Genomic DNA, 16,263 nt, shown 5'->3' with positions numbered 1-16,263 from the left:
TAAAAGACCTTTATTGTCACGTTCTCGTTCACATTGTTTATCAGGGAAGCTACAAGTACACACTGTACAGGGTGTCCCACTAAGAATAGCTCTCGGCTGTATCTCGGAAAGTATTAGCCGTAGGGCCTAAGGAAAAAAATATTTATAACTAAAGGAGCTGTGAGAAATTGTTGGAAATTATCTTCAAGTTTGTAAAACGGTCGCTAGAGGGCGCAACAGCTATGGAAAATAAGAAAATATAATTTTTACAGAATTTTGCCTAGATAACGGGTACTATAAATAATAGCTCTATAATCTTCAGTAAATTTTGTTTTTTTTTATTAGAACCATTTTCCTCTATCTGCTAAAATAAAGTGGCGGGAGAAGGTTATATCTATATTTAAATGTTAATAACTCCGGACTGGATGATCAGAATCAAACAAACAAATGCTCGTTTAAAAGAGCGTAATAATAATAATAATAGGCTTTTGAACGTAGACGCTAGGGGTCGCTGTCTTACAATTTAACAAACATTGCGCGTTTTCTTTCAAAAAAATTAGATACAATAGTATATGTAGTTTTAGCTGATAGTAAAGAGTAATAAAAGGTTAAAAAGTCAGCGAAAATCGCGTCTTAATATCTTCTTTCAAACCGTAAAATTATAATAAATACCAAAAAATAAGCCCTTGATTACCTTATTTTTACAACACGGTAACAGTAGCTCTCTTGATTATGCCCATTCTAATAAAAAATAAGATAGAAACAGTTAATTTATTTTAAATTCGACAATATACCAGAATACTATAATACCAGATATATTAATATCTAATAATTAAGATATTAATAGCAGTGAACAAGATGCCTCGGTGAAGTCATGGTAGGCTTTGGAAAAAAGTTGCTTGTGACAATAGTATAAACGTCAAATTGTTATTAGATCGACATTTTGATAGTCTTAAGTCTTTTATTTTTTTTATTGCTTTTTCAAAATGCCAACAACTTCAACTGCTTCAAATAATAGAGGCATTTTGAAAAAGCACTCAAAAGAAAAAGCGCTGCTAAGACTATCAAAATGTTGATATAATAACAATTTGATGCTATACTATTACGTCAAAAGCAACTTTTCTCCACAGCCTACCATGACTTCACTGAGGCATCATTTCTTGTTCACTGTTATTATTATCTTAATTATTAGATATTAATACATCTGGTATTAATATCTAATAATTAAGATGGTATTATGGTATTCTGGTATATCGTCGATTTTAAAATAAACTAACTGTTTCTAGATTATTTTTTATTAGAATGGGCATAATCAAGAGGGCTACTGATACCGTGTTGTAAAAATAAGGTAATTAAGGGCTTATTTCTTGGTATTTATTATAATTTTGCTAATATCTTCGGTTTGAAAGAAGATATCAAGATGCGGTTTTCGCTGACTTTTTAAGCTTTTATTACCCTTTAGTATCAGCTAAAATTACATATACTATCGTATTTATTTTTTTTTTGGAAAAACGCGCAATGTTCGTTAAATTGTAAAGGTGCGTATTCATTATCCGCACGAACGAACGAATGTGGTATGGACGGGGACCGCACGATAGGACCGCACGAGAAGACCGGCGGCATTTGTTGGCGAACGCCTTTGATGTACCAACTCGAAACGGATGGTCGAGCGAACGAACGAACGAACGGCCGCATGCGTTCGGACCCCGTCTAAATATACCGCACTTTCATTCGTTCGTTCGTTCGTTCGGATAATGAATACGCACCTTAAGACAGCGCCCCCTAGCGTCTACGTTCAAAAGCTTATTATTATTTTTATGGTATAATATAGATTTAGGAACGCTGTTTTAAACGAGCCCTCGTTTGTTGAATTCCGATCATCCAGTCCGGAGTTATTAACATTTAAATAGAGATAGATATAACCTTCCCCCACCACTTTATTTTAGCAGATAGGGGAAAATGGTTCTAACAAAAAAACAATCGAAAATTTACTGAAGATTATAACGCTATTATTTATAGTACCCATTATCTAGGCAAAATTCTGTAAAAATTATATTTTCTTATTTTCCATAGCTGTTGCGCCCTCTAGCGGCCGTTTACAAACTTGAAAATAATTTCCAGGAATTTCTCACAGCCCCTTTAGTTATAAATAATTTTTTCCGTAGGCCCTACGGCTAAAACTTTCCGAGATACAGCCGAGAGCTATTCTTAGTGGGACACCCTGTACAGTCCGTTTGACGAAAGTAGAAGATATGTTTTACTTAATTTTGTTGTTGTTGCCAGGACTGAAACTACAAGGTGCCCAATGTAAGAACAACCAGCTCCTTCTTACATCCAGTATAATGTCGGAACTACCCATAACCCTACTGCGCTGGGCTAGAACTGGAGACGAAAAACCTTCCGGTAGCAAGCTCTCCCTACCGATCTACCTAAATTCCACAAGAACAGAGTTACTCTACACGGTAGACCTCAACATAGCACCGGGCCAAGACCCGCATAGCTTCTATGAGCGCGGTGTAGCGCTGCTTACATCAACTGCTTTAAATTAAAATTATTAGTACTTATTTTGCGTTAATGGTTAAGTTTATTTATATTAATAATAAGAATTAAAAAAAAACACGGTCATATTCAAATAAAAACTATATTTAATGTCTAAATTTTGAATTGCTAACAAAAATATAACAAAGTAATCTAAAAAATAAAATCACCAAAAGTATATCACGTACAGCGTTTCATTTTGTCCCTTCTTCTACACTTCTTTTCGTGTCCATAGAAATTAAAAACTGCTAAGTTTCAATTTCTACACTTCTACATCCAATATTTCATTAATAATTGCTGGTTATATTAGTATTACTTAACATTTTTTAATACAGGTTTGACTTAAATGAAAGAGGAACTTTGTAAAATAATTAAATCTAATATTGTAATATACCTACAGTGTGTACCAAAATGTTCACAATAAATGGGATATTTTATTATTGAATTACCTAAAGAAAGTACAAGAAGGATCCATTCAATATGCTCTTTAACGAAAAAATGCAACTTTGTTACAAATTCAAAAATTCCAATTTGTTACAACCACCCCTAAAAATATTTGCACTTATTTAACTCACCCTGTATTATGCTAAAAATTGCCCTATTTAAGGTATATCTCTTTTTAGATTCATATTATGTGCCAATTCTAAACTCATGGCGATATTTTGTCACCTAACTGTACTTTTGAATACATAAAAGACATATTAGCATTTTTTCTGTATTATTGGGCATGTTCAATGGATTCCGCATATGTTTATCAAGAGTTCAACAGTTATTCCCATTTTTGAGAAACATTCTAATACAGACTGTAGTTGTCATTATTTAACTGTCTTGTTATTAAAGGGCAAAAATATGCTTACTGAATTATCAGAAAAGATATCGTTGAGTTAAACACTTAAAATCCTTCTAGAAACATAAAATATATCACTGTAAATATACTTATTTCATTAGCAGAGATCCCAGCCAAATTTGCTATAATCAAGAGATTGGAAAGTGACAAGAGAAGACATACTAAATTATTTTTAATTCCATTTTAGTATCAGCAGTCAAATGATATATTTGGTACAGGTAAATGAAGTAGAGCTACCAAATATATCCAAATTTAGTTATAAACTTTGAAAAACAAACCCAGAAAAAATATTTTACAGTAAATTAAACATAAATTTGTCAACAAATAGAGCACACAAATAGAGTGATGGCTTAATATGGACATACTAAAAACTAGAACAATGGTTAAACATACCTTAGATCATATTATATGATCTAGGATGCATATTATGCATATCACATTAAAAATAATTTTACTGTAAATATAGGTATTGACGCAAAAAGTATAAAGAGAGACTAAGAGTGTACAAAAGTGCTAAGACCTAAATATCGCGAATTTAGCAATTTGTTCCTAACTAAAATTTACGCATATGCAATCACAAAAGTTTTAATAGAAAGAGTTGTATACAATGTTCAGCCATTGTTCAACGTCACGTCATATATTGTCGAAATTGTCTCTCAATCACTTGACAACCAGATGAAAGAGATTGGTGACGTCATTACGGCATTTTAGTAATTGTCCTTTGATTTGACATCGATCAATTACAAATTGTTGCTGTCAAACAAAATTCAATTTTTTTTATTGCCAAAATGCCCCAAAGATTTAATCAAAATGAACAAGAGCTCATTGCTAAGCTTATAAATTATATTTCTCGAGAAAGAGACGCTGGTAGAACACTCTTGCCCGTGGACGCCGTATATGAAGTAAGTACAATGCAAAAATGTAATATTCCCTATGTAAAATATAAATTGATAGCATTTTTAAATAATATAGCGAGTTGCTGATGCTGTAGCAATAAGAATTTCAACAGTCCAAAGGATTGGAACTAAAGGGATCGTAAGTGATGAAGAGTTCAAAAAAAATAATAAATGCCGAAAAAAATCGCTCAATCAATATTATAGGAACGTACTTAAAATTTTCAATATGAACTAATCTCGGACACACCGTAAAACTCATATTTGACAAATAATGATGACGTAACCTTGAACGATGACTGAACAGTCTTTATATGTATGCTGTTAATTGCCTAAACACAACTTTCTATATAAGTTTTTTGAGCTGCTTCCCAGCTAAATATTTTTTTAGATAAACTAAAGATGAAAATGTATTCTTTGTCAATAAAAATTCTTTTAGAATTCGTTTAAACACATTCTGAAAGATTTTCATCGAAAATCACATCTAAACATATATCCTTAACGACTACTTTTATCAGGTATATAAATGTCAGACCACATTAAAAGCTAATATGAAGTGAGCATTATAGAATAAATACTGAGGGTGTATATAAAAGAGACGTTACAATATATTTATCATACCAAAAATAACATGTTTTCCCGATTGTTCTTTTATCATTACCTATTCAGTCTTCTTATTCAGAAAAATCATCCTAAAATTCGTTCATTTCATAATTCACCATTCAATTTGGAAACTAACTAGCAAATCGATATAACTTCCCTTTTACATATATGTACCTAAAGATGAGTAAAGCTAGTGGATAGAATAACGGCAAATAGTATATGTTACGGAATATTTCTAAGCTACTTCTGGCAAGGTTTCCATTACGGTTATCGGTTCCCGCCAATAACTAAACTGGGAATAGTCATTGGCTGGTTCTAAGCGGGAAGGGAACATCTGGTCTACTATGACGCTCATGTTGGTGTAACTGAAATTAAAAGTAATATAAGTATCGGAATCAACTAAGGTTGGCTTGTAGCATAAGCCCTTTTAATAATTTGTACACCTTTGGAATCAGGTCAGTTCTACAAATTTCTTTAGTTGTTAATTCTGATAAAAATAAACAAGTTATAATAATTGTTTAATAACAAACATCCGATACGCTACTGAAGCAGGTAAGTCAAATTGACTAAATTCTTTGACAAGTAGTAAAATCTATGTAGTAAATAAAAGTAAAAATGCAAGAAGAAATATATTATTAGTTAATTTTAAGCGAATTTCATAAATGATCGATTTACTACACGTATGTATATTATACAGGGTGCTACAAATTCGAGGTACGAGCATTGGTATCTCGGTAACCGTAATAGATACGAACATGGCTAAATTGGGACAAAGTTGCACTTTGAGATGTTCACCAAGATGCCATCAAAAAGGTTTTAAGAATTTCAAGGATTGCTGAGTTTTTGAAAAAACCGGATTTTTTTGAAAATCAATTTAATTTTTTTTTGTCGTTACTTTTTTGAAAATCAAAAAACTAATTGCACATTCTCATAGCCATTTTATTAGAGCTATCTGATAGCTGATAATTTGTGAGATACATAGCCCAACTTATTGCATTTTTAATATCAATTTTTGAAAAAACTCGGTCTTCTGAGTACGAGTACAATGATATGCCACACTTAATATTTTTTTTGTTTCGTACATTTAAACACAATTTATTTAAACTAATTTCAAGTCAGGCTCTGTGTTTTTTTAATATTTAATCTATTCATGCTTACAATATTTATAACCCTTCAAACTTAACAATGACGTGGCGTAAAACATTGAATACGGAAAATCAAATGCAATAATAAATAAAAAATAATATAAAATAAATAATATAAATATAATATAATATAAACAATCAAATCATTTTCCCGGAAGATGGATTAGAAATAGTAGAGCAGTATAATGGCCAGGGAAGTTTCTGGACATGTCGCCAAGGAGCGCGAGGGGGGGGGCATTACTTGAAGTCATTTGTAAAAGTGAAATTAATATTTTTCAACATTAACAATAAGGAGTACAAAATGCATTCGGAAATATAAGAAGATATGTTCAAAGAGCTATAAATAAAATTGAACGAATAATAAATGTGTGCAATAGGTAGAGAGGCAACCCTTCCAAACATGTAGTATTGTAAGTTGATGATTTCAAATTGATAATAAAAAAAGTTAAAAATAATATCTTTAAATTGCTGACCTGGATATTATTTATTTGAATCTTTCAATTGTCTCGATTTTCCTTATTCAGTGTTAATTAGCGCTGATCAATAGTTGCGATAAATATAATCAGATTAAATAATTTGAAAAACCAGAGTCGGACTTGGAATTATTTTAAATAGTTTTGTTGTTGTTAAGGTACCCAAAACAAAAAAAGTATAAAGTGTGGCATATCATTGTACTCCGGAGACCGACTTCTTTCAAACCCTGAAATAAAAAATGCAGGTCCGTATTTAAAAAAAATAAGTTGGCCTCTGTATCTCAAAAATTATCAGCTAATTTGAAAATCTAAAAATACTATCAGATAGCCCTAATAAAGTGGCTATGAAAATGTGCAATTAGTTTTTTGATTCTCTAAAAAGTAACGACAGGAAAAAATAAAATTTATATTAAAAAAAATCCGTTTTTTCCAAAAAACTCAGCAATTCTTGAAATTTTTAAAACTTTTTTGATGGCATCTTGGTGAACGGTATCGTATCTATTACGGTTTCCGAGATAGCAATGCTCGTACCTCGAATTTGTAGCACCCTGTATAGTCACTTATTAGTGAAGTTATTCCATTATTTCACTCGATTTTTGACCGATATCTACCGCACGCTACACAACCAAGTGTTTGATAGTCTTTTTCGATAAACCGCAAGCGTGCCATATTAATTTAAGTTCTGCTACAAAAAAAATCCTTCTAGATTTACTACCTTTAAACAACTAGCAGTTGTAGAATAAATAATAAATAACATAAAATAAATTCATTAAAGGCAGACAAGTCCACAAAAAGTTTGAAATTTCAAAAAATTTAAGTCAAATTCAAATGTGTCAAGTGAATCAAACAGAACTGTCAAGGATCCACCTCCGTCTACCACACATGAATACATGGTTAGCAGTATACTACTTGCCCTTAATCTTTTTATTCAAAGTCTATAGTTCATTATGCGGCCTGGACCATAAAAACAATCTGGAGATAGTTTAACAAAACCACTGACAAAACTTTTTTAATCACATCTATTTTTCAACTAATAATATCTATTTCTAAGAAAAATATACAGGGTGGTCCGAATTGTATTCCGGAAACTTCGGCAGCATATTCTACAGATAAAAATAAGTAAAAAAGTTCGTATAAATGTATGTCCTAAAATGCTTAGTTTCGGAGATACAGGGTGTAGAAGTTTCATTTTTATTTGAATTTGTTCTAAATAATTTTTGAAGTAACGTCCATATTTGGATGAAAATTGGTGTCTGGGATTTTTTTGATATGAGAAATTTGATTTTGATGTCAATATGACTCCTACTTGTAGAGGGCGCCACCTACATGTGTTTTAACTGTTTTGAAGTGTAATAACTTTTCGTCTGTATCTGTATGAAACAACTGAGTGAAAAAATATACATTTTTGTGATTTTTTACGTAAAAAATGTCTCTTGGTAAAAATCGCTACGAGCAACCGTTCTCAAGATATTTAGAATGGAAATAGTCAATACATGTCATTATTGACAAAAAATAAACACGTTGAGTAGATAGTTATATGACTGAAACAATAAATTTGGGAAATTTTTATTTTTTTAAATTAATCATAAATTTTTCTGCGAAAAAATGATATGATAAAACAGTTTTTGTTGAACTTTTGGCACAAAAACATTTCAAATTTATGATTTCAGTCTAATAACTAGTCAACATGTTTAATTTATGTCAATGACAAATATTGATAATTTCGACTCCAAATATCTCGAGAACCATTACTCGTAGCGACTTTTACCAAGAGATCTTTTTTACGTAAAAAACGTCGTAAATGTATATTTGTTTACTCAGTAGTTTTATACAGGTACGGACGAAAAGTTATTACTCTTCAAAACAGCTAAAACAAACGTAGGTGGTGCCCCCTACCAAAAAAAGTCATGTTGACATGAAAATCAAATTCCTCATGTCAAAAAACCCCTATGCGCAAATTTTCATTGAAATATGGACGTTACTTGATAAATTATTTGGAACAAATCGAAATAAAAATGAAACTTCTACACCCTGTATCTCCGAAACTAAGCATTTTAGGACATACATTTATACGAACTTTTTTGTTCGGACTACCCTGTATATTAATAAAAGTAACGCAATCAAATAATTGTTTTATACATATGGTATAAAAAATGGTTAAAAGGTTTATGCTACTTAATTAATTGAATATTTTTTTATATAAGTCTAATCAAAATTCAATCTTGTTTTCGAACAAATTAGTAATGATGCAATTAATAATGAGTAAATTACCAGAGAGAATCATGCAAATATAAAGAACTGAGAGTACAATGTATAGAGTGTATTCATTGTTATTTGATTTTGTATACTTGGAAATAATGATCTGTAATCATTTACACTTATATAGTACCTTCTTATTCAATTAAATGAATTAGGCTCTAAATATTTTTGAAAATATGCAGTAAATATGTAAAATGCGACCTTATAATACTGCGAATAGTATATGAAAATTGCAATCGGTTAAAATGAAATAAACAATAACTCACAAGCTGATAGTAAGTTAGAAAAAGAATACAAAAGAATTAACTCTAAAAGTTCCCTTTTCATTGCTTACCATAGATTTGGTTCACTATGCAGAGGGTAGACCTGCTACTGTCATGGAACCACTAGTTGGCCAAGAAGTATCGTATAGTTTATTTTAAAACAATTTCAGTTAAATTAACACAAATGTGTTTCAGCTATTGGTTAGTTAATGATAAACAACATTTCCAAGAGTGATAGATATGAATAGTGAAACACATGTATGAAACTAAAATAAGAAATACATCTATATAATTGTCTATACTAATCAAGAGGGCACCTAGGTAATCACAGACTGTTGTTTCTTTTTATTAAAAATAATATTACTGGAAAATGTATAGCACTTATATATATGTCAGTTCTGTGTCACTCGTGGCGCCCTCATCTTCCTCAGAGACTAATTCAAGTTTAAGTGAAATAGGTGGAAACACCTCATTGACCACTAGTGATTGGCCGGAGTAACTGTAAAAATTAAATCACAGTGAATGCTCTGTTAAAATCTATCTACAACATTAAAACCAACCTACTATTATTTTAAACGCAATGAAAAATTAAACTGGCAACTTGGCATAAAAACGCACCAGAAAAATTTTTGGTCAAGTTTAAAATGTTATATTTTTTTTATTTTTAGCCCTATTTCCTTGATTTTTTTAGCAAGCTGTATATAAATATTTCAACTTTAATTTTTTTGTTTTTTATATAATAATAATAATAATAGATACCTTACACCTTCGGGTAGAAAGGTTTTTGATTATAAACTCACCGGCAAAAAAAAACGGCCACTAAAAACTAGTCCCAATTTCAAAGTTGGGTTTCTCGCGAACCGCTCATTATATTTTGATAATTTTTTTTACAATTGTAAATTAATTCCTTCTTAACGGATGCTACGTCAGAAATTTTTATTCCGAATTTATTTTGAGCATATACAGGGCACAACAATAAGACGAAGTTTTTTGCCCGAACTTTGTTACACCCTGTAGGGTGCAGCAGCTGTAGTAGCTATTGCTAAATCAAATCACATTGTAGCCTAATCTTTTGTGAGCATTTTGTTTTTTTGATCACGACATTATCTCTCTTTTTATTGGAGATACGCTGCTTTAAAACGAACATCTCGGAAAAATGCTTCACAGGCAGAAAGCTGTATGTGTAAATAATCAAGGCGACATAGGCGAAAACGGATTTATGAGTATTTGCAATATGACAACTGTTGTCAAATTAAAAAACGCCATTATCTGTGACGGACGTTGCTCATATTGTGGCTTTAATTGAGGATGGCCGAAGTCAACGTTGTGTCCGATACCCTGGGCATACCTCGAACAACAGTCTAGGATGCCTGGAATCGGTATATGGAAACGGAAAATTTCACCAGGCGAGTGGGTTCCGGAAGAAAACGGAAGACAAATGCAATAATTGACGAACGCATTATTGCCCTGAATACTTTACGAAATCGTAGAATTACAGCGTTTCAGAATCAACACATGCTTCAAGCCGTGCGTAGAACTCAAGTCAGTGAGAGAACAATCCAACAAAGACTAAAAGAAAACAGCTTGTCTGCAAGGAGGCCTGCCACAGGACCCCAGCTACTTCCAAGACATCGTCGATAGTGATGAGTGAAATATCGGTAACTGTGATTTTGTCACTGATATTCTATAATCACAGTTACGGCCTGTGACTGATTTGAAAATAAACGGTGACTTGCTAAAGCAATCGATTACAGTTAATTGTGATTTCTGCTAAAGCGTGACGATTACAGTTAATTGTGATTTCTCTGGTAACGAGAAAATACTTCACAGAGCGGGACTTCGCGCGTCGCGAACGCAGCTGCCGATGGCGCCGGTCGTGACTCAGTTCACAGTCACGAGTCACCACGTACGTCTCATAGGATAGATATCTGACAAAGTGATCTAAAGACAGAGACTGTTAGAAGTGATTTAATTTTTTATGTATTTTATATTTTTTTATTACTATTTTTATCACTACGAATCGGTTTGGTTCCTTTTAGTTTAGCAGGTTTTTAAAGCCAAACATAAAGTTTTACCTTTATACTGTTTATTTTTAGAAACTTCATTTTTTATATATTTCGTTTATTTTAATACAAAGGAAAATATTTGTTGTTTAATGTATTAGTTATCTCGTGTTGTTAAGTTTCGTTCGTTATGGTTATGAGCATATTGCATATTTTATTCTTTTCCCGTTGGTTTCTTTAAATAAAAAATTGTTTTATTTTTATTTTTAATATACCTTTTACCCACTGTTTAGTGTTTTCTATTTCAGCGGCCTTGGATAAAGGACAAATAAAAATTAGTATAACAACAACAACAGAATCGTATCATTCGTATCGTATCTTATATTTTAGCCGTGATTGTGCTTTCGAATTCATAATCATAAAGTCGCAGTCACAGTTAAGAGTCACAGATAATACAAAGTCGCTGTCACAGGTAAGCCTGTGAACAGAAAATCACGGTTTGGCTCATCACTAATCGTCGAGCACGTCTGCAGTTTGCGCGTTTACATGTGAATTGGTTTGGTCGCGGTTTTGCCTGCAAAGCATTTTTCCGAGACGTTCATTTTAAAGCAGCGTATCTCCAATACAAACTACAAACAGAGATAATGTCGTGATTAAAAAAAGGAAATGCGCAGAAAAGACGAGGCTACAATGTGATTTGATTTAGCAATAGCTACTACAGCTTCTGCACCCTACAGGGTGTCACAAAGTTCGAGCAAAAAACTTCGTCTTATTGTTGTACCTTGTATATGCTCAAAATAAATTCGGAATGAAAATTTGTGACGTAGCATCCGTTAAGAAGGAATTAATTTACAATTTAAAAAAAAATCATCAAAATCTATTGAGTGGTTCGCGAGAAATCCAACTCTGAAATTGGGACTAGTTTTTAGTGCCGGTTTTTTTTGCCGGTGAGTGTATATATAATAATAATAGCTCCCGTATATAGCGTTTGACGCCTTGGGAGTAGCAAGGTACAGCTTGCCATGCTAGAGCCGTTCGGTATACAAGGAAGGTAATGTGGCTAGCACTACGCTTCAACCGCCTATTATTACCTCAGGATTGTGAATCCCAAGTACTCATTTAAGGCTGAGTCGACCTAGGTACCCAAACTATTTTTTTTTATTTTAATAAAAATAGTCGGCTGATGAATTGCCGGGTGTAGGATTCGAACGCACTACCTTGAGATTGGTAGACGAAAGCCTGTACCTCTACGCCACCGAGTACCTTTGTTTTTGTCCATAAGTTTATAAAAACTGAGTTTATGAATTAAAGTTGATAGATATATATACAGTTTGCTAAAAAAATCATGAAAATAGGGCTAAAAGTAAAAAAAATATAACACTCCAAACTTTTCCGTTGCGTTTTTTCTGCATCTGTGTGTAGATTGTAAAAAATACATATCAGGTGTCCTGCGAGACTTTAACTTACGGTTAGATAGAAATAAGTTAAAATCTCAAAGGGCAAACTTTTTCCAAACTAGTGGGTTATCATATATAAATTCGGTTGGTAAACTACACAGTATCATGTTAAAGCATGCGCCAAAAGCAACTGCCCCTGCTTACCAAGAAAATTATATAGAAAAAATAAAATAAACCTACCTTGATTGGAAAGTCTGAGTAAGTTCGTGCTTCAGTTCCCCTTTAGGATTGATAGTGAAGATTCTATGTATTGGGATACCCACTGCCCTATATGCCCAGACGTCCTACAATGAAAAATATATAAAGAAAACAGGCGTAATTTTTACAAACTAAAAATCACATACATTAATCCTGTTTCCGTATCCCGCGTAAAAGGGTTCAGAATCTGATGGGAAGAGAGCCTTAATATCCGACATACACGATATTTTAAATGCCTCGGGTTTCTTTTCAATCACTTCCCTAAAAATATAATTATAATAAGTAATTCAAGTTCTTCTACATTTTCAGTAGTACTCAAAAAATAACATAATATCACTCATAATATTTTATGCGGCTATTATTATGTCTGACTACCTCACAAGGCTCCTATGGTTGACTACCTCACAAGGCTCTACAGCAAAGAGGAAGATTCATTTGAGCAGAATGATACACCAGAGATAACCACTAACGAAAACATACAAATAGAAAGTAAAGACATAGATATGGCGCTGCGACAATTAAAAAACAGAAAAAGTCTTGGACAAGACAACGTTCCGAATGAAGTACTTAAGAATGGAGGACCATATCTAATCCGGCAACTAACTAAACTAATTAAACATATCTTTCTCTACCAAAGAATACCCGACGAATGGCGAACAAGTACCACTATCCTTATGTTTAAAAAGAGGGATAAAGGCCAGAAAACTATAGAGGCATAAATCTTCTCAGCATAACATTAAATCTAAGAACAAAAATAATAACAAACAAATTAAACAGCGTTATATCTCTATCAGATGAGCAACAAGAATTTAGAACAGGTAGATCATGCACTGATGCGGTCTTTGTTATAAGACAGATTGCAGAAAAATCGATTGAGTACAGCAGGCCAGCTTACATGTGTTTCATAGACCTGCAGGAAGCATTTGATCGGGTTCAATTAGAAGATGTTGTACATTTACTTTATGACAGACAAATACTCCATAACTTAATTAAAGTCATAGAAACTATATACAGTGTTAACAAATATCCACTGGGATCTTACTGAACCAATACCTGTAGAGAAAGGCATACGACTAGGCGATTCATTAAGCCCGTTTCTTTTTAATATAATCATGGACGAAATAAAACAAGTGCGCCATTTAAATGGATACAAAATGGGAGACAGTAATATGACAATTCTATGTTATGCCGACGACGGACGCTGTGCTATTCGCAGAAAATAAAGTCGACCTCCAAAGACTAGTATATCGCTTCAATCTAGTAGCAAAATTTTATAACATGATAATCTCTGCATCCAAAACAAAGAGCCTGACAACATCAAAAATACCTATCAGATGCAAGATTGTCGTGGATATTATTTAATATTATTTAATAATACTGCAAGAAATGAAATTTAAATATCTCGGTATAGTGTTCTCCAGTTATGGCGATATCGAAACAGAGGTAAGACAACAAACAACAAAAGCAATGAGAAAAATGGATGTCTGAACGACACCATATGGAAAAATAAATACATAGGTGTCGAGGGCAAGTCAAGAATATAGAAGGCTGTCGTCAGATCCACAATGACCTACACAGCAGAAACCAGACCGGATACAGCAAAAACAAAAAGATTCTTGGAAACAGGCGAGATGAAAATCACAGGTAAAACGCTGCTAGATAGAGAACGAAGCGATAACCTAAGGCAAACATGCAAGAAGACGCGAAAGGAATGAACACATAAGCCGAATGGACGAGGGAAGAATAGTAAGGTCAGCTCGAGACAAATCACCACTTTGAAGAAGTACGGGAAGGCCAAGAAAAAGATGGTGTGATAACCTTACCATCGATTGAAACTGTAGGCATGATGTGAAGAATGAACAGGCAATCTGCCTAATATAGAGTAGGAAGAAGAAAGAAGATTATGTCTCTAACTGAGCCACCACTTTGAAATGGACAGATTCTATAACTATATGAATCTTGTCATGAAAACTAAAAATTAAAGCCATTGTCAAACCACTATAAACTGTTTATTAGTGACCGATTTTGGCTAATCAGTCATCATCAGACCTATACTGGTTTGAAATAAACCTTAATAAGTAATAAATACCCAGCGCCAGCGGTTTAATTCTATTTACAGTTTTTTTTTTCGATAAATCGAAATAGTGTCACTGTTCATTCAACCTCTAGACAACTACCAGTTGTAGAATAAATAACATGAAATAAGCTCAGTAAAGACTGACAAATCCACATAATTTCAAATCAAATTCAAATGTGTCAAATGAATCGTGAAACAGAAGTGTCAAGGATCCCTATCCTAGGGCCCTACCTCCGCCTACCATACATTGATACCATTATACTCCTTCCTTCATCTTTTTATTCAAAGTAGGTTTAATGTGCTAACATACAATGTATACATCAAGGTTTAAATAAACTTGTTACCTGTGGAATGCGGTTATTAATGATGTAGGATTTAATAGAATGGGCCCGTCTGGCATACTCATATCACCCTGTTTAATGGACTTTAGGTATTCTTCTCTCGTAATCCTGGCTTGGCCAATTGCCCTGGCACTCAAATAGAGAAGTTTATATCCGTTGTCTTTGATTTTGTTAAAGAGGTGAGCTACCCCCGACTGAGCCCAGTCTTTGCCGACTATTGGCAAAATGTGACCCAAAACATCTGACCTACAAAATACAGAAAATTATGAAGAGACATATTGATGCATGACCATTTTAACAATTTTTACTGCAATTGTTTATACTTACTTTGTGATAGTGCCATCTATATCTGAAATAACGATTTTGTCGTCCCATTTCCATTTATACAAATGACACTGGCATCTAGTTGTTCCTTGATAAGCAGTCGTTACACTAAATTCAACTTCATTCATTCCCTCTCTTAGGTTCAACGAGGACTTAAAAGAAAAGGAAAAGACATATAGCTTTAATAACAAAACTATTTACCTATATCTAACTATTTATTACATGCCATATATAGGCTGTTAACTGGACAGTTACATATAGGGGAACAGAATGGCAACACTGCCTATTGAGAACGCCTGCATGTCGATTTTCTGCCGACTCGTCTTATCGCGTCGTCTATCGACGAGCGGCATGCATAACATTTTTTTTTATTTTGACAACACTGAGGTGCTATTAAAAATGTTTGAACCAGTAAAAATAAACATATTCTATACCGTGCTGGCAACTGTTACTTTTGGGTCGGTATTTACATGTGTGGAAGTAAATCGCATAGGGATCTTATGAAGTCGGAGTGAGAGAAATGCGACGGTGTGCTGTTGCGGCGTTGCCAGTACGCCTTTCCCTATCAAGTAAAGTAAAATCACGATCCCAAACCGTTTATTTTTAAAAGACTTTTTTTTTCGAAAAGATAACTAGATATAATCATTAGACATGTTTCTGAGCATCTGAAATGGAATTATAAGGATATTGTTAGGGTGTCATTTTTTGATAAAGAGAAAACGTCAGCAATTACGATAATTTAAAAACTCAACTTTTTAACACATAACCCGCCATAACTCAAGAACCACTTTAGATATTGAAACTTTTTTTTATTTTGAAGATCGGAACTTTTACAATATGTTTACATAAGATAAATTCGATAA

At 33.0% G+C, this 16,263-nt stretch overlaps 2 protein-coding genes across 3 annotated transcripts in view; one reads left to right on the top strand and one right to left on the bottom strand.

Annotated features, from left to right (window-relative positions):
- The window catches only part of LOC115886148 (dynein heavy chain, cytoplasmic), a 151,151-nt gene extending 146,743 nt beyond the window's left edge, over window positions 1-4,408 (top strand). For both annotated transcript variants that reach the window (XM_030905223.1, XM_030905224.1), the window contains one exon: window positions 2,263-4,408. In XM_030905223.1, the coding sequence (XP_030761083.1) occupies window positions 2,263-2,528 (266 nt within the window). In that variant the 3' untranslated portion in view covers window positions 2,529-4,408. The remainder of the gene's footprint in view (window positions 1-2,262) is intronic.
- Window positions 2,615-16,263, bottom strand: part of LOC115886141 (phosphatidate phosphatase LPIN3) — a gene marked incomplete in the record, with an annotated part of 96,516 nt that continues 82,867 nt past the window's right edge. Inside the window, 3 exon segments of the mRNA XM_030905212.1 lie at window positions 2,615-5,225; window positions 12,641-12,744; window positions 12,805-12,919. Coding sequence (XP_030761072.1) covers window positions 5,096-5,225; window positions 12,641-12,744; window positions 12,805-12,919 — 349 coding nt within the window.

Source organism: Sitophilus oryzae, unplaced genomic scaffold (assembly GCF_002938485.1).
Source record: "Sitophilus oryzae breed Bouriz unplaced genomic scaffold, Soryzae_2.0 scaffold_469_pilon_pilon, whole genome shotgun sequence".
NCBI classification, from domain to species: domain Eukaryota; kingdom Metazoa; phylum Arthropoda; class Insecta; order Coleoptera; family Curculionidae; genus Sitophilus; species Sitophilus oryzae.
Note: the sequence above shows the minus strand (reverse complement) of the source record. Positions and strands in the feature narration are given on the sequence as shown.